Below are 18,873 nucleotides of genomic sequence, written 5' to 3' on the forward strand. Positions count from 1 at the left end.
CCAGTTCTCTTTTACTGTCGATGGGTAAAATAGTTCGAGTCACACTCCAGACCAGGTGGTGGCAGTAATGCGCGATGACGGTGTTTGCCAACCACCAAACAACGAGACAAGACGAAGACGAAGAAGAAGAGTGGAGGACAGCAAAATGTGTTCTTTTTGTGCTTTCGAGGTGCAGGAGTAGAGATTCGCATGCAGGCGGGTGCTGTTGTACGTTTGTTTTAGCGTGCACATATCAAAAGAGGCTCTGACGCCGGGTAAGACGTGGCTTATTGTAACTATCGGAAAGATTTGCAGCAATAACGTGACTAGCAAAAACAGCTAGCGTTAGCCATTGAGAATAATCACTTTCAGTTTTCTTCCCACTTAAAAAAACAAAACAAAAGAAACCAACAAATAATATTGTTGCTTAAAGAAATCGGAAATATGGATATTTCTGGAGCTATGCACAATTATTTGACCAATTCTGCTAAAATTTACGTAAATCAAGCGATTAGTTCAGATTTTATTGAGGAATTTAGTGTTTGCTAATTTTGTGTTGTGTGTTTCTGACCGATCACATATAAGAGTAACACTCCGGCTAGTTAGCATGATTTGATTGCTCCATTATGGTTTTTATAAATTTATTAAAAATAATACAACACATGGTTTTGAATCAACTAGGAGGCCGTTAATAGCAGTTTAATAAAATAAGAAAAAAAAATCTTTTTTTTTTAAATAATTCATCAGCTGACCAAAACTAACCAATCTTAGTTTAATTTTTAGCCATGTTGGTTGTCAAAATGCTTGATATTCAACTTCTCAGTTTTCTTATTTTATTTCATAAGCGCCACCAACAGTTATCCTAAATGTTTTTGACATGGAGAGCTCCAGAATCTGCATGTTTGGATCACATCTTCGTTAAGTTTAAAGTACCTGTCTTTAAACCGACTGCGTTTGTTATTGTTATTGATTTTCAGCCACACAGTCTTAGAATTTGTCTCACAGAAAGCCTTCACAAAGCCGTCTTCTCTTTTCTTCTAGTGCTCTTGTGGTGCTTTCCCCCCATACCCCTGAACCATGATGCAGAGGAGAAGAGCCCTCACTATTCCATTTGTAGTTGACAAAGATAACTTGGTATATTTACAATTTTGTTGTTGAGTTTTCCATTGTTTGCATTGTGTGAATGCCCCCCCCCCCCCCCCCCCCCCCCACAAATACTAGTATTTATACACTTTTTCCTCCTCAAAATCTCTGATATTTGTTATAATGGTGCAGTGGATGGCACTCACAGCGAGGAAACCCTGGTTCAAATCACTGCTGGCACCTTTCTGTGTGCATGCGTGGGTTTTCTCTGGGTTCTCCGGTTTCCTTCCACTCTCCAAAAAAAAAAAATGCTTTATAGATTAATTGCTGACACTAAATTGTCCCTAGGTGTGCGTAAGAGTGTGCGTGATTGTGTGGCCCTGCAGACCTTTTCAGGTTGTACCCCGGTATTTTTCCAACAGGAGCTCTGATCAGCTCCAGCAGCTCTTAAAGGGATATAGCTGGTTTTAAAGATGGATGGGTAATTTTTCGGGTTATTTCTTCTGTAGAAAGTCAGATGATGGGGCATTAACAGCATTTATGAAAACCCCTTATCAGCAAATCAGATTATCTGATATTTTTTGTTGTTTTGTCCACAGCCTACAAATGAAATTTCCCTTTACAATTAAACTAAACAGAGCAGCTATATAGTTCTTTTGTGAAATGGAGAACAAGAAATGATGAAGCTTTTCTAAATTATAACCTTAGCAGTTCATGTGTTGATAATTTCTTCATCATCTGGTGGTTGATGAAGCTTTCAGCTGCTCCCTTAGACTTTTTACGTTGCTTGAAAACAAACTTTTTTTTTTGGACATCAGAATCTTTGCATTCTCCATTTGTTGCAGCTGCATGTTTGAAAATGTGTCATAAAACCTTAGTTCTAACCATTGACTGGATATGGAAACTGGACTGAGTGGCGAAACCCCACTCCGACATTTCAAACAGGAAGTACCCCCTGGTTTCAAGAAGCTGAAATCCCATGGACTTCTACTGAGAAATAAACAGATGTTACTGAGTCATTATATCTGTCAGGATAACCATTCTTACTGTGCTACCTTTTTTAACATATTCTTGTTAATCCTAATTTTTTCACTATATTCTTCATTTATCGCAAGTTGTTCTTCTTGTTTTATTTTTAATTTTTATTTGCTGTAAAATTTTCCCTGTATCTCGAAAAAATGGCGATTGAATTGACTGCATTTCTGTGGAAGTGGAAGCAGGTCATTTTCTGTGGGTGATGTCACACTTGTTTGTTAGTATTCATTTACAGTCAATGGTTCTTACCTGTAACGCGCTTGACTAACCACTCTGTGAATTCTAGATGGAAGACCCCCTCAAAATCCCAATGACGCGTCTTCCATCAGAGTGTGGAAAGTTAGCACAGGTACAGCAGGTCTGTGTTTCCTGTCTAACCTAAATAGAAAGCTCTGTTTTGAAGCTTTATTTTGGTCTTTCTTTCTTAAAAGGTTTCCTGGACCGCGTTTGCCGGTTGCCAAATAAGATCTCATCATTCCCAGCAGAAAAACGGATCCACGGTGTTTCATAACAGTCGTGCGACAATGATCATGGCCAGGTAGGAAGGAAAAGCGTGAGTCGTGGGTTTGTTCCATAGGTGAAACCCACACCTATCGCACAGAGGTTTTAAGGCTGCAAAACCCCTCACTGTACACTTTTCTAAGACAGACATGAACATTTTCACACTTTTCTTTCTTGTTTAAACTCTCAAAGTTCAAACCTTCTTAAAAAAAGAATCCAGTTTTTTGATCATGATAGAATATTTATGTAGATTTGGTGAGCCAAACGCACTCTGTGTAAGAGGTACAGCATGGAAGAGAATGATTGACAAGGTCCACGGCCAATTAAGATGCAGAACACTGTGTTGTTAAAAAAAGCAAAATTGCACTGAAAGAAATGAGCAAAAGAGCAAAGGGTGAACTGTGTTATAGTGAGGGAACATTGTATGTATTAGCAAGAAGACAAATGTTTACATTCAAATCAAAGTTTGTGAACTAATTAGCTTTTATTATAGAATGTATATATTATAGAAACTCCTTCCCCTCTCTAAACGAAGGAAAAATCAGCTCCACTGCAACAAGACAATAAAGATTTGTGTCTGCATTATCAGACTATCAAAAACTTTCCTAGAATAGTTGCTGTTTTTATCCTGGATGTGAAGTTTGGCCGAATTTCCTGCACAGACGCTGGATCCTGCAGTTTTCCAGACAGTTCCCTGCTTTCCTGTCTCTTCCACCGAACCTGACGGTGTCGCTCTGTCTGGATGTTGCTCTATAAACATGAACTGGTGTGGAGGGATCCTTCGCCATCTGTCATCAAATTTGTCTCCGATCTCCCTTCCCTTCACTTCCTCTCAATTTCTTTCTACAATCATTTTCTTTTACTGTCAACTCTTTTGCATTTTTGTCTTGAAAGTGTAGCAGAACCTCTCAAACGCATACGTTTTTCTGTGATATGAATAGGATGGAACAGAAAAAATCTTGATTAATCCCACAAAGAGGAAATGGCCTGTGTTAACCATAGCTCCATTAAAAGCAGCAGATAGATGATAAATTACACTAAATATACACTTAAAGATAGATTTGAAAGTTGTTTCTTTAAATTTTTTGTGGATAAAAGAAGCAACTTACCGTACTCTAAAAAAGGGACACTATAATTCTTGTAAAATGATGATTATAATGTTTATTTCATGTCAATAATTTGATGTAGTTCTCTCCTAAGCTGTAATATTTTCTCATTAAGAAATTATGGGATGTATTAGCCGCCTGAAAAGTTTTTTCCAAAACTTCCCGATGACTCTTCACTCCTGATTCCATTCTTTCACAGTCTAAGCCTTTGCTTTGCCTTAATATAAGGTACTCGCTTAAAACCCCCCCCAGATAAACAGCACATTTACTGACAAGTTAATGATTTCAGGTAATAATGTTCTTCTCCAACACATTTTTTTTTCATGCTTTATGTGAGGGAATTCATGCCTTCCAAAGCTTATCATGAAAGGACACAAGTCTTATCTGCAGGGCTCAGCTTGCCCCTGTTGATCAGCCTGTAAACAAGAAGTCTTATCTGCAGTGAGAAATAAGCTTCAAACGGGACTTTTCTGATGGGTCTTGACGTTTCAGTCAGAAGATTGTGAGCAAATACATTTTTTTTTTTTTTTGTGATTGTGTCCTGCAGGAGGAAGCCACTGTTGATCCTGACAGATGTCTTAAAGACAGACATGGGTAAAGCGCACATGGAAAGGATCAAGAAGAGTCTGAGGAAACAACTGTCTGGTCCTCAGAAGGCCAGCAGGCCAAACAGAGAGCAGCCAGCGACCTGCAGAGAGAAGTCCAGTCAGAGGGAAACCAGGAATAACGGGAGTTCAAGTCTTAAAAGCAACCAGAAGACGACGCCATCCTCATCTCAAAGGTGACAAAACTATCATTATTTCAACTGATTTATTCTTTTTTAAATAATCCTAATTGAATGAGAAGCCAACCAGAAACACTCTGCTTTAAAATAACACATTTATTTTGCATTCATGTCATCAGTCTTCTTCTTTTTCTTTCTTCAGGTCAAATTCCAGAAGAAAACTTCCAAATGTTGAGGACAATGAAGACCCCCACGACATTAAAGAGTTGATCATTGGGAAGGACGGCTCTTTTTCTGAGGTCGTAGGTGGGTGATCTTTCTGTTTGATTCAACATTCCGATCTGAAACGAGTCTAACGGGCGACGTCAGTTGCAGACGGTCGCTGCTATGCTTGTGTTGTTGAAAAGACCTTGGTTGGTGTTTGTGTGGTGCAGACTATGGACTGTCTTTGAGTTGGAAACCCAACAAGGAGGCAGGAGATTGTGATGAGCTGTCCTCGGCTCACATCAAGGTCAGACGGACGAACCCAGAAAAAGATTCACCACAGAGACTGGTAGGTGCTGCTCTTGCACATGACCACATCTCACACAAACACACACTCACGCACACACAGACTCCCATTTTTGTTCCTCTGCATTTCACTTTTCTATAAAAGTCACAAAGCTTTTCTTTTTTGACTCCATTTGTTTGGATCTTTCCAGTCCCACTCTGGTCATCTTTAGACCAATGGCCTTTTGATTTTAAATACTGTATTTTCACTATGGAAGCGATTCTGTAGCATAATTAAAAATAAAAGCCAAGGTCACTTCTGCTCTTTAACCCCTCAGTCATGGTGCAACAAAAAGAAACATCCATGCTTAGCCCTATTTTGGCTGCGTCCCACAATCCCTTGCTGCTATTAGACCCAACGTGCACGTGACCGCCACTACAATATGACGCAGCTTTCAAGTTAAAAAGCAATCGTTAAAAGCAGTGTGAAAAAATCCACCATTACCAATGGTTTTGGAAAAGCTGGTCTGCTGACGGAGAGAACAGTGCAAGCTCAGGAGTGAATTTGCCTTAGTGACACTGACAACTACAACGAAGGAGAGACGGAGAGTGTGTGGCGAAGAATATCTGACGCTATTCCAATCCGACACCGAGGAGGAAGACTTCCATAGTTTCAGTGCACAAGAGGAAGATGAAGAAAGCTCTCAGTGACTTTTACCGGTATATTTTTTTAACCAGCCCTGTTACTATCCTATTGCTGCTGTGTTACTGCTGTGTCACAGGCACTGTTTGGAAAGAAAAGCTCAGATCAAAGCTCAGAAACTCTTACTGTGTACCGTCGTTCTTTGTAAATATCATGTGTTGAACCTTTCCTGCAATTACTTTTTTTCTTTCTTTCCTCTCTGCCAAAGGCGGATATTCCTTCAGTTGTTCACTTCCCCGTTTAGACCCTCAGAGCCTCCAGAGTGGGTCTATAAAGAATCATTCATTTTTATTCTGGGGGAAAGCTTCTTTTATTACACATCTCTTTCACTCTGTATAACAAACATAAACACACACCCCCAACACACTTTCACTGCTCTTGCTCTCACTTGCTGCACGCGCTCCCTCCTCCTTCTTACACACCTGCACGCGGTTTCAGCACATCACATCCTCAATCTACAACACAGTGTGGCGACCTGGGGTTAACACCGCCTTCAGCCCCTAAGACTCATGGGAAGTGGGGAATCGTGGGTGTAAAGTTCCTCACCATGACTGAGGTGGCTGTGAGCAGAAGTGACATCCATGCTGTTTGGCTGGTTGTGAGTGTGTTCTAATAAACAAACTATAATACTGGGAAGGAGAAAATGTAATTAGCATTTATTTATCCCTCTCTAAGACTGGTGTAAACGTGCTGATCGTACGCTGCAACATGTTCAAACAATATGTTTAAACATGGGCGCATGCAGCCAATTTACAGGTGCAGCTTGTGTGTGTATAAAACCGGTAATAAAAATGTAAATGGTGCAGCTTGTTATCAGGTGTGCTCTATAGCCCGGAATTTATATTATTTATCTGTTGCACCTTAAAAGTCGAGCAAGACCTATGTTGACGTCTGATTTTGTAGCTTCCACTTTGACAGTTCTGGTTTAAGGAAATGTCTAGATCACTTTTTTATGGTTCCTAAAATGAAATCTAGTGTTCAAAGAAAACTCAAAAGGAGCTGCAGATATTTTACAGAGGATGAAGATAAACGTGAGCCTCAAATGTTGAGGGAAACTGGAGACTTCAGAAAAGAAGAAATTGGACAGCTATCTCGGCTTCCTGGGCGGGAACACTGGTGCAGAGCAACCCCAGATTTTCTGTCTATATGTCCTCCATCATCAGAAAAATGCCACGAGAACATGTTAGAAACACTGTTTTCATTTATAAAATGTAAAGTACTTCATCATAATTTTGACGTAAATAAAATGTTCTCATTGCTCTACTATTCAGTCACAGAAGAAAAACTCTAAATGAGCCAATTTATAATCCACAGAGTCTTTATTATTTTAAATTGTGTAACTGTTTGGAAACTTGAGTCCTTCCTGCCAAAACCAGCCCAAAGGGCGGCTTTCTTCTCACTAAAATCTATGTTTGTGTCTTGATAGAAGCGTAAAAGTCTGGAGACCAAAGCTCAGTGTAATGGAGTACGCAACTCCAAGCGCCACCGCCTGCTCAGCCCCACTGAGGAGAACCGGGGGGAGGGCGAGTCGTCCCCCGTGTCTGTCGGCCAGGACAAAATCGAGGAGGATTCAGATTTGGACAGCTGCATCATGAAGTTCACGGTCGGAGGCGACGGACAGAGGCAAACTCTGGTTCCATTTATGGAAGCCAGTTTGAGAGACAAAGACACGGCAGGCAGCCATGGAAGAAGATCTTCAGGGAGGCTGGACGGGTCTCAGACCAGCCCCTTCGAGCCCAGTAAGCACCACCAAGTCTGTCCGATCAAAGCAAAAAAAACAGGAAAAACTCGATGAATGGATGGAGTTACACTCAATAGAAAGACAAAAGACTTCAACTTTTCTTATATTTCCCAATATAGAACATTTATTTAAAAAAAACATTTGATCTCCGAAAGAAAAACATCTAACTGGCCAAAAAATTAATTGAAGTCAGAGCAACTTCTCCTGAACGCAGTCTAAACACAGAGATGGACTACTTTTACAAGTGAACACAGTCTAGTCTTTGAACAAATCATATCCTAAATAGACACAATTGTTTTTAACCGTTGTGTTGCAGTATACACTGGTGCGCCGTAAAGACTGATTTCCACTGGTCCGTCTGCGTTGCGTCTGTGTGGCGTTGACACAAAAAATTAGAACGCTGATTAATCAATTGGAATGTTTACATCACCGCTGTCATGTCTGCCTCTGACATCCGTCTCTCCCCAACGCAACCTTTACGCAGGAGTTCCACTTCTAGGCTGCGGATGTGTCAGTGTTGCGGCAAAAAGCCGGAGAACCGGAAACGGGTCCGGGTACTTTCAAAATAAAGCTTAACTTTATGTTTAATAACGCACGTGAACGCCGCAGATAACTCCATTGTCCATGATTGCCACGGAGGACAACAGTTCAATGTTGGAAGCACAAAACCCTAACATCGTTTATGATACCGAACATGCATTTTACAAAGCCTCAGTGAGAAAGAAGAGGGCATGGGGGCCGATGGCTTACGTTTGGGATGAGTGAAGACGGCAGGATGAACTACTTGACTCCTTGGCAGGACAAACCACTCCTCCGGGAGCTAGGAAGTCAGACCGGAGACGCAGCGGAGATGATGTAAACTGACGGTCGACTCGCCACGCAACTCGACAGAGATGCACCGCAAACTGATCAGTGTAAATCCGGGGTTAGAGATTGTCTGGTGTGCCGTAAAATAGGATTCAGTTTCACTTAATTGGTGTAAAAAACATTTACAGGATAGCAGCTCTGATTTCATCCAAACCATAATATGATGCCGGTCCCCTTTGTGTGAAATTCATCAAATGTGCTGTGATTACATAATTGCTCAAAGTTTATAGTTACTTTTCCACAAATGTGAAGAATATTATGGTTTTATTTAGCCTCCTGTGAGGTTACATCAAATTGCATTTTAATGAACTGGAGCAACTTTAACTGCTTTGAGATTTTACAGCATGCTCCTACAGCCTTTATCTTTGAAAACTACTACAACTTTTAAGAAAAACAGTCACATCTTCAAGCTTTTTGTGATACAACGATTACAGAAAATGGACTCGAGATCCTGGAGATACATCATTAAACTGCAGGTTTATTTATTTATTTTTGGTTGCTGATGTAGAAAAAGTTTACCTTGAATCAAAAAAAGGTTTAAAAAAATAGCTGTTGTATCAGACTATTACTGTTGCTAATATGCTGTTAATGCACTTAAAAATTGACTAAGAATCTAAACCAGAGACTTTTTTTCTGCAGCATTAAATCCAAACTGCTTTAAAGAACCGAAACGTCTTGTTTTTGGATCAGAACCAAAAGGGCTTTAGACTCAAAAACGGATCACTCGGACAACCAAAATAATAGTGAGCTGGAGCTGTGTTTATTTTTTCCTGCAACACTTTGCCCAAATTATCAGATTTTTTTTTAAAGATTGCATAATTAACTTTATTAATGTATAATTTTATAATTTAAGTCAATATAGTTAATGTCTCTGCAGCTTAGCTTGGTGACCCGTGCTGCCTCAAAGCTAATTGTTAGAAAATATAAGACTGTCAGAATAAGTCTTTGTGTGCCTCACTTTCTGTCACTTCTAAAGCTGTTTTATCACTTTTAAATTTTTACTTCTTTTTACTATGATTTAGTGGTTTTTGTTGGCTTGTTATTTTTCAATGAAGTGCTTGGAATTACCCCAAGTAGGAATCGGACAAATGGCTTATCAAAAGCAACAGGGCGCCATGGTTTTGATGAAAAAGTCCCACGTCGTTTGTCATGTTTCTGTTTTAGTCGTGCTGTCCAGTGATGACGAGGGCGGCAATGAAAGTGCAATAGGTCATGCGGAGGTCCATGCCAGGGTTCCAGACGTCCTCCAGAAAGCTGCATGTGAGGAGCAAGAGGATCCAGACTCCCAGGTTGGTGGGAAGTTGAGGTTTTTTCTTGTTTCTATCTCCAGAACATTGTATGATTAATGTACAAATCCCTTCACGCTGTCTCCAAAGATTTGTAAAGTAAAGATATTTTGTTTTTTCAATATAATTTTTTGAAAGTGTAGTCTATGCAATGACCACCAGATGGAGCCAAAGAGGACAGGCTCAAAATATTATTGCAGAAAATCATTTGACAGCTTGTTTCACCCCTTTCCTGCGTATGTTTTGTGCTGCAGATGACTGAATCAGCTGAAACCACTCATGGCTCCTTACTGGAATCTTTTGTCTTTAATGAGGACTGCGCTGGGATGAGCGTGGCCTTCTGGAGTCTGTGCTGTGGAGCTTACAGAGGAAATGCAAACGGAGCGTTCGTGGTAAATTCTACGAGCAGTGTATTTCCCGTGCCCTCCTGATCACACTTTGAATGTGCCGCATTTCTTCTTCTTTAACAGATAACAGAAGATCAAGTCATCATTCCACTGAAAGGTAAAGCCGGAAAAAGGTTCTGCTATGATCCTGTTGTAGTTTAGGAGCTTCTGTTCTGTCCTTACCTGGCTTAGTAGTCTATTTGCGTTTGTTTATGCGCTTGGATTAGGACTTCCAGACCCTGGTGCACTTTCACCTCTAAGGGTGTGATCCATCCTGTCCCTCTGGTTTGATGACAAATGAGGTTTAAATGGAGATTTTCCCTTTTAAGCCCTCAGAACCAATGGTGACACCAGTGTACCATCTTTGTGGATCTAATTATATAATTTTTCAAACTAAATGTTACATTTATGTAGAAAACAAATGAAGGAACAAAGGAATTCAGAAAATACAAAGACAGGGGGCATCTAAAACAGCACAACAAATTATCTGGGAGCACAGACTTGAATCAGTTTAAAAAGATGGAAAGTAAAAAATTTTGATGGATGCTGAGAAAAAAGAACATTCATACAGAAAATATAACTTTTTAATCATCCATTATTAGTTCATTTTTCGTTTTAAAACATTGTTAGTTTGATTTAGAAAGAAAAAAATGGAATGTGGTTGTTTTAAACACTGCGGTTACATGGACAAAAGTAAAAAGGAATGGACGTCCGATCAGAATAAAAATGCGTCATTTAAACACATCGTTTGGAATATTCTGCCCCGATCAGACTCATTCGGATCAAAATTTCTTTCCGGACCCAGGAGAACCGTGTCTAAGAGCAGAGGAGCAGATCTGGGACGGCCTGTGAGCTAACGGAGGCGGCTTTTCAAAGCAGAAATGCCACTTTATGCAGTCCTGAGAAACCGTTTAAACGAGCATGTGAATTCATGTTTCCAATCGTGTCCAGACGAAATAAAGGCTGATGTTATTGCAACATATTTCTGTTCAGCCAAGATGCAGATTGCGGCTTTAACGGCACAGATTTTTTAACTGCATCCACGGCTAAATGTTATTAGCACGTATTAGCCTGACCCTGACCCTTCTTCCATCTCCGTTCCGCCGAGAATAAAGCACTGGCCGCACTGATTAAAACAATTATGATTAAACAGCGCTTAATAATAATCATAACAATAATAAAAACACCTTTAAAAGATCATCTCACTCTATGCGGGAGTTTTTGTTTTGTTTACAATGAACTCGCTATTTCTTCTTTTACGGCCATTTCGGGTATTTTAGAGAGTTCTGCTTATGTCCAAATGATTTATTCCGATTGAATATGTGACGTATGTAAATGTTTGTTATAATCAGATTAAGTGTTTCTGGGCCCATGTACACAGTTCTATTCTAATCCTATCTTTCATCCGATCAAAGACATTTTGTAACTGCAGCTATTTAATGTCTCGCTCAAAGGTTTTTCTATCAACTTCCTGGTTAACTTCAGCATTGAATAAAACTTAAACATCACTGTTAGTTTGGATTATCTAACTACAAATCCTGAAAATGTTTCTCCATCTTTAAAGTTTTTCGGATTACAGGTTCAGTGGCTGAATGACCAGAAGATCATAAATGCAACACCTTAATCAAAATGGAACAACTAGAAATGTCTCACAGTCCTTTCATCTAAACTGACTACAGACATGTTTCCAACAGAAAACATGTTTTGGAAAGTGACTTTTTCCATATTTAGTCAACTTTGGGTAGAAATACCCCAAAAACATTTTACAGATGTGATTTCTCTATCGCGCTAGCAGACAGTCATGACATCACATAATTGATCTCAAGATTATTGTAATATGTTTAATTTTATTATAAACATGTTTTTTGAATTCAGAAATATGTTTTTTTGTTTGAAATTAAAGACTATATTTAAACTGAAATATGTTTTCAGAACTTATTTTAGTAAACTAAACTTAAGTCTGGTTGTATTTCCATCTACAAAAACCACTTTAAACTTTCATATTTCTTTTCCTGTGTTGACAGTAGTGAAAGCGCTTCGTTTAGTTTATTCTTGAAATCCCACATTTTAATGTAGTTTAGAGGAATAATTACATTATCTAAAGTATATTTGTAATACAGTCTGCTAGATTTATAGAAATCACGAATCAGTGATCTCAGACGTCACAAATATTCGTAATCTTTTTTCGTAAACAGATTGTGAATATTCAGCACCTTTGCTTCCTCAGCGATGGATTCTGACCTCTTGTTTCCAGATGCCAGCGGGGAGCGCCACGTGGTGTTGACGTTGGAGCGCAAAGACCTGCGGAGGTACAGCGTTTGGGAACAATCTGAGCTGGAGGAGCGGGGGCTGCACTTCGTCTGCGACGGCGCCGACTTCCCTGCCGTCCTGCTGATCTGCGTGTCACAAACCGCCGCCGCTGCTATCCAGCAGAGCCTTTGCCAGCTCCACAGTGCCGAGGATGGAGACATGAATACTGGTGGGTAATGGCACTTCCATGGTACGGCATGACAACGTTTCCTGTCTTTATATTTGTCTTGTTTTTTCCAGGAAAGGCCTGTCCTTTTCTTCTCCTGAGTCTCAAAGACCCTCTGTTGGGCATGGAAGGGGCTCTGCTGCGCTCCATCTTGGACATAGACTGCATCAAGAGTCTGACTCGTCAAAGAAGAAGTAAGAAGACAGATGAAAGCACAGACTTTGAAGACACCCCGGTTCTGTCCCTGGATGAAAGCTTAGAACTGATTCAGAGAAGCGGACTGGACTTGGACTTGCTGCTCACGCAGACCGTCACAAGAATCAGCCTGGACCTGAACGATGACCAGAGCAGCTTGCATTCAGATGCAGACGAACTCCCAACGGCTCACATCTGGCTGGACACTGGCTCCCAGAAAGAGTCCGAACCAGAGACGCCACCGGAAGATGAAGAGGAGGAGGAGGAGGAGGAGGTGCAGGCAGAACCAAAGGAGGACATGAAGGAGGAGGAGGAGGAGGAGCTCCAGAGTCCCCCTGACGTAAGCTGTGTCCAGAATTTATGAAAGAAAATCAACATTAAATAAAATTCAGAGAATGTGCTGTAGTTTTATTGTAGTTCTTCGGCCTCTCAGTTTGCTGTCAAACCTCCACTCATGTCTACAGGACTGCAAGAAGGACGCCGCTCCTGCGTACACGCTTCGCCATCAAAGAACCAAGGGGTCGTATTCTGTGTCTCTGTGTAAGCCCAGCTCCAACTGGATCCCTTATAAGCATCAGGGCGTGGCCCGCAGGTCAGTTCCCCCTCTGCCCAGATGTCGGCGTTCTCTTCACCCATCCCCTTAAGGCTGAGACAATCAAACGTTTTCCTGTTGTTCTCCGCTCAGGTTAATCCAGTTTCCTCCCCCGCCGATAAAGGGCGGCATCACCGTCACCATGGAGGACCTGCAGTGTCTCGACAGCGGAAAGTACCTGAATGACGTCATCATCGACTTTTACCTCAAGTAAGAAGCAGGTCCAGTCTTCCAGCCGTAAGTCGTGGCTGCTTCTTTGTGATGGATGCTGCTTTGTGAACCAGATACCTGCTCCTGAACACGCCCAGCGCTCTGAGCGAGCGCTGCCACGTCTTCAGCAGCTTCTTCTACAAGCAGCTGACGCGCAGAGACAACGCCAGCGAGGGAACCAACAGCGACGCGTGAGTGCACAAAGTTCAGGAGGGAAACGCCCAAGAGATGATGTTTCTCTACAAAAACGGTGCTTTTTGAGTTACGGAAAACGAAAGATGGGACATTTTTTGGAAACTAAAAACAACTCTACTTTTCCGAAGCAAACTCTGACAGAGCTGTCGCACAGGACAAGCAGAGAGAATTACTGTCACAAAGGAGTTTCATTTGAAGACACATAATTTACGGTCACTAAAAGTTGCCATTCTCCTACTATTCATGGTAGACTACAAACAGACAAGTTTAGTATCTCAGCTAACCTTTTTTTTTTTGTCATAAAAAAATAACGGTGCATTTCCTTTGAACCGAAAAATGTGCCGTGAATATTAGAGATTTTTAGGGGAAATGCAGGATCAGGTAATATTTTTGTAAAGACTTGCTTACAAACTGACATAATCTTTGTTCTTAGTTATATTTAATAACTATAGTTAAGCAAATTAAATTAGAAATAGCTATATAAGTATACGCCAAAATGACTGTAATGTCTAAAACGTATTCATTTAGTTTGGAAATTATTTATTTATTATTTATTATTATTTATTTGGGTGCAACGGATCTCAAAACTCACGGATCGGATGTGCTACAGTTATAGAGTCTTGGTTCGGATCATTTTTAAACTGTTTAAAAGTCTACAAAGTACTTGAAAACATATAAACACAGACACAAATGTTTTATAACTTCAGCATATTTGCTTATTGAGTCTTATTTATAAAACAATCTTTGTACTCTAGATAGTCCTTTATGGAAAAGGTGCCCATTTAAAGAAATGGGCTTTGTTACATTGCATCTTTAAAAAAGAGAAGAATAAAAAAAGGCAAAAAAAAAAGGTTAGAGTATCAGGGGATGTTAAACTGATTCATTCTTTCATTGTGCCCCCTGCTGCTACAAAGCCCCTCCCACTGGTGCCAGCAGCAGTGATTTCTGAAGGATTTCCTAGGGACGTACAGCAACGCTTTTGTTCAGTTCTTTAAATTAAATAAAACGGAAATCGGCATCCGCATCCTCCGTGACGAGGTCGAGCATAGCTTTTGACAGAAGCCCCTCCCACACGCGGCAGGAGCTGCAGGTGAACACACTTGTGGACAGACATCAAGCAGCAACTTTGATGCGTGTTAAAACCAAGACGGTGATCGGCTGTGATCCGTTGCACCATGTGTGTTTACAGATGCATAGAAGTACCGTACTAAATATTTAATTTTGAAAAAGCATTTATCTTTTTAAAGAATTTTTGCTGACATAAAAAAATAATACTGAAATTATTCACTATTATCCTTTTTAAAAACATTTTATTTACTTCTAATTTGACTTTAAATGGGGTTTTGTTCACTGTATTTACATTTTATCCTCACTTCCGGATTTTGCACATGCCCAGTTTGCTCAGAAAACAACGGTAAACTTAAGAGAGTTCAAATGTAACTCTTGATTTTGTCGAGTTATATCATTTTAGATCGAATCCCAGATTCACCGGATAATTTATAACTGTGTTTTTAGTTCCGCCTCCTTTTTGTCCTGATACACCTATTAGTTCAGATGCAATGCAAGTAGCTGGCTAATGTGTTGTCTTCCAGCTGTCAGAGACAGCGGCGCCATCAGCGGGTGAAGACTTGGACACGCCATGTGGACATCTTTGAAAAGGATTTCCTGTTCGTACCCGTCAACCAGGAGTAAGTGAACACATCATGGGGCCTCTTCAGTGCAGTTTCAGGTTCATCCCTACTGCTGAATGACGGCGTTTCTTTACCTCGGTTTAGAGCTCATTGGTATTTAGTCATCATCTGCTTTCCTGGACTGGATGAGCCGAAAGTGGAGTCCTGGACAGCAGGGTCCCCCAGTGAGGAGACGGTTGGGAGATCTGAAGCAGACGCTGAGATGATCTGCAGCAACAGCGTGGAGGCAGAAGCTGGTGGGACATGACTCTGCTACTGTTACACATTTGAAAGGTTTCAGCTCAAAAAAAAATGATCTTTTGCTTTCATTTCTTTTAGAAAATGTTCCAAAGGATCCCAGCAAAGACTCACCAACTTCTCCAGTAGTAAGAAAAATGACATTTTTTTCTTTTTCTGCATAATTTTCCTACAGGTTTCTGTGTTAACCCTTTTTTAAAAGTATTTTATAAAATTAGTTTTACTGTTTGTAATTTATTTATTTATCTATGCTTTTAATCTGTGTCTTTGTGTTGTCTCTTTCTTCCTGTGATTTAACTCATGCAAATGCCAAATAAATGGATTGATTGATTTGTTTCCAGAGCTGCACAGAGCAGACGTGCTGCAGACAGACAGTCCAGAGGAGGTCAGCTTTCCTTCAATGCAAACACAGTAGTTTTAACGAATGATATCAAATAAATGAAAAACATTCCAAAAATATCCCTTTTTTTCCATCCATATTGCTAAAGAGAAATATTTTGGTTTTGTTCAAAACATATTGAACATTTTGAAAAAGCAACCTTAAAGAGCTGCTCCATTCAAAATGGTTTGTTAACATGTTTACATGAGAGAAAATTAAGCTCAACGTTAGCTCACGTTAGGTTGGGGGTGTGAGTGGCTGTAAGCTAGTGGGAGAGAGTGTAAACTAAGTTGACAGAAAGGTCAGGTGCCACAACTCAGTTGAATTTTAATGAACTCCTGCGGTTCTGCAGAAACTATGTCCTAGAAAACAACACAGGTTTTTTTAAATTTTGACTGAAAACGTCATAATCATAATTAAAAGACCACTGGAAACGCTCTCACAATAGATCAAAAGATGATCGGAGCGGGTCTTTAAGATAAATCGGATTTATTAGCTGAAAGGTAACCTATTCTAATGAAAATACTGCTGACTCATGTTTTTCTCCCCTAAGGCCCTGCATTCTCCTCATGGATTCTCTCAAAATTTCTCTTCACGAGAGAGTCGTCAAACTTCTCAGAGAGTGAGTTTGGATTTCTTTTAGTTCTGATTGTTTCTAATTCCTCATTCTAAGATGGAGCATTTTCATCCTACAGCTATTTGCAGTCGGAGTGGGAGGTCCGTCGCGGCTCACTGAGAGATTTTGGTCCTGACCAGATGAAAAGCTCAAACTGCAAAGTTCCTCTTCAGGATAACAGCAGCGACTGCGGCCTTTACCTGCTTCAATACGTGGAGTGTTTTCTGAAGGTACTCGCCTCCTCGTTTCTGTGGGGTGAGGCGCTGACGTGGTTTAACGGAACCATGTCATTGTGTAAAAACTGTGGAACATGTGGGTTTATCTGTAGAAAAAAAAAGCCGGGATTAAAACGATAGACTTTTCTGTGGGATCAAATCAGGGTCAGCTTAAAGTGAATGAAAAACCAGATTATAATTTTGAAAAAAATAAGAAAATAAAATTTGAAAAGTTATAAAATATATGATATAAAACTTTAGTGAAATATAAAAATTTGAAAAATAAAATGTGAATAAATAAATTAAACTTGAAGAAATATGAAATTTGAAAAGTCAATTATAAATGTTGAAAAAAAAATCAAACTAAAAGAAATATCTTTAAAATAATTGTAGATTTAAAAAAATGTTGAAATTGAAAAAAGTATTTTTTAAAATTTAGATTAAAATTATAAACTTGAAAAAAATTAAACTATAATATCTAAGATTAATAAAGATGTAGATATGAAGAAAATGTTTAAACTAAAAAAATAAAATTGTAATTAAAAAATAATCTAAAACAAATACCTTAAATTAGAAATAAATTAAGAATTTAAGAAATTGTAGATTTGAAACTTAAATAAAAAAAACTATAAACCTAAAACTTCAGTTACTAAATGAAAAATAATATTTATTCGTAATTTGCTGCTTTTGTGCCGTCTGTGTCATCTCTCCCCCAAAGTTTGGTACTGCAGAGGAGGGATGAGGCAGGCGCCGCCAACAACAGACACTTTTCTGGAGCTGAAATCACATCACCTCAGCCTCTATTACTCGATGTCAATCATGTCCTGGTAACCAAGGGGATCAAAGCCACGCCCCCACTGAACTGAAACTGGGAATACAGAACTGAAAACACAAAACAAATGCTTTTTCATTAGGTGAAAGAATAAGATTTATAGTTATTTTATTTCAAGATTCAAAATTAAAACAATTTTTAAAAATTGTCAATAATTATTTCAAGTTTTAAATAAATATTTTTTCAAATTTAGGATTTTATTTTCCGATATTTCCTTCAAGTTTACGTGTACTGTCGGGTTAAAAACTGTTTTTAAATGTTTTTATTGTTTTCAAATTTGCGATCTGGTTGGCATTCTCTTTAAGCTGATCCAGATGTGACCACACATATATTTTGAAATGCTTTAAAATAATGCACATTGTGCTTTTTTTCTTTTCCTCAGGACCCCGTCGTACACTTTGATCTCCCTCTTCAGCTACAACAGTGGTTCCCAAGGCAACAGGTTCGGAGGAAACGAGATGAAATCAGAGATTTGATACTGAACCTTTATCGACATCAGCAGCTGGATAAAGAGAAGCCCTGAGTCCGTCACTGTGCTCACACTGAGCAGAAGACATTTATTTTGAAGGTTCCTCAACACAAAGCTGCTTCCTGTGGTTCCTAAGAGAGCAGAGGAGCATCAACCAGCAGGAACTGAAGAAACGACTCAAAGACTGAATGAAGACTCTTGTATTTTTAATCCTGTTTTTATGTAAGAGTTCAGAGTCTCACTTCAAGCCAGACGGCAATAAATGTTCTGGAAAGTCTAGTTCTGTTAAGACATTTCATGCTTTTGTTCTCCGTAGCATTATCATTAGCATTAGCATTCTCAGGATCTTCCTTTAAGATGATCTTATAGTGATAGAGACCCCCCTCCCCTCCCCTCCCCTCCCCTCCTCCATTTGTTTGTAACACGCCGCTCAGATTTTGGAGACTCCAAACACGTCACAAACCCAACATGCAAATCCATGAAATGTTTTTAAACTCTGAAATCCCAAGCCTTCACAATTTCAGATTCACTGAAAATGGATTAAAAAAAAGAAATGCCCAAAATGTGGTTGGTCTACAATTGGGAAAAGATGCTAGCTGGTTTTATTTAATGCAGAAGAAAGTAAGCAATTTTTTTTTTACAAACGACTTTAGATCCATCACCAGTGTAGAGACTTCAGACCCTAACTGCTGTCATAATATGTATATTTTTTTACTGAGAGAAATTTTGTAGTTCTTTTGCTTCTAAATATGATGCTATTTGTACAAAAATATTCATATTTGCCTTTTTTTTTTAGACATTGTGTTTGTGTCAAACAGAAGCTTAGTCCAAAAATGCATCTCAACTATTAAAACTTGTAGAATGTT

The 18,873-nt window shown here is 39.4% G+C and overlaps 1 protein-coding gene across 2 annotated transcripts; it reads left to right on the plus strand.

The window, feature by feature from the left end:
* On the plus strand, positions 1–18,873 carry senp7 (SUMO specific peptidase 7). Of its 2 annotated transcripts, none has more exons than XM_011489326.4 (23): positions 1–254; positions 1,021–1,113; positions 2,384–2,446; positions 2,529–2,635; positions 4,252–4,485; positions 4,631–4,734; positions 4,863–4,981; positions 7,047–7,359; positions 9,393–9,517; positions 9,769–9,906; positions 9,985–10,018; positions 12,155–12,379; positions 12,451–12,911; positions 13,036–13,163; positions 13,257–13,373; positions 13,448–13,564; positions 15,161–15,256; positions 15,344–15,495; positions 15,578–15,624; positions 15,838–15,881; positions 16,429–16,497; positions 16,571–16,721; positions 17,921–18,873. In XM_011489326.4, the coding sequence occupies exons 2-23, from the start codon at positions 1,057–1,059 to the stop codon at positions 18,059–18,061; spliced, it is 3,042 nt and encodes a 1,013-aa protein (XP_011487628.1). In that variant the 5' UTR covers positions 1–254; positions 1,021–1,056; the 3' UTR covers positions 18,062–18,873. The 2 variants fall into 2 exon arrangements, with proteins under 2 accessions (XP_011487628.1, XP_011487627.1); XM_011489325.4 differs by having other exon boundaries at positions 90–254; positions 2,384–2,455.

The sequence above is a fragment of the Oryzias latipes genome, chromosome 21, assembly GCF_053564925.1.
Source record: "Oryzias latipes strain Hd-rR chromosome 21, Olatipes_Hd-rR_3.1".
In the NCBI taxonomy this organism is placed as follows: domain Eukaryota; kingdom Metazoa; phylum Chordata; class Actinopteri; order Beloniformes; family Adrianichthyidae; genus Oryzias; species Oryzias latipes.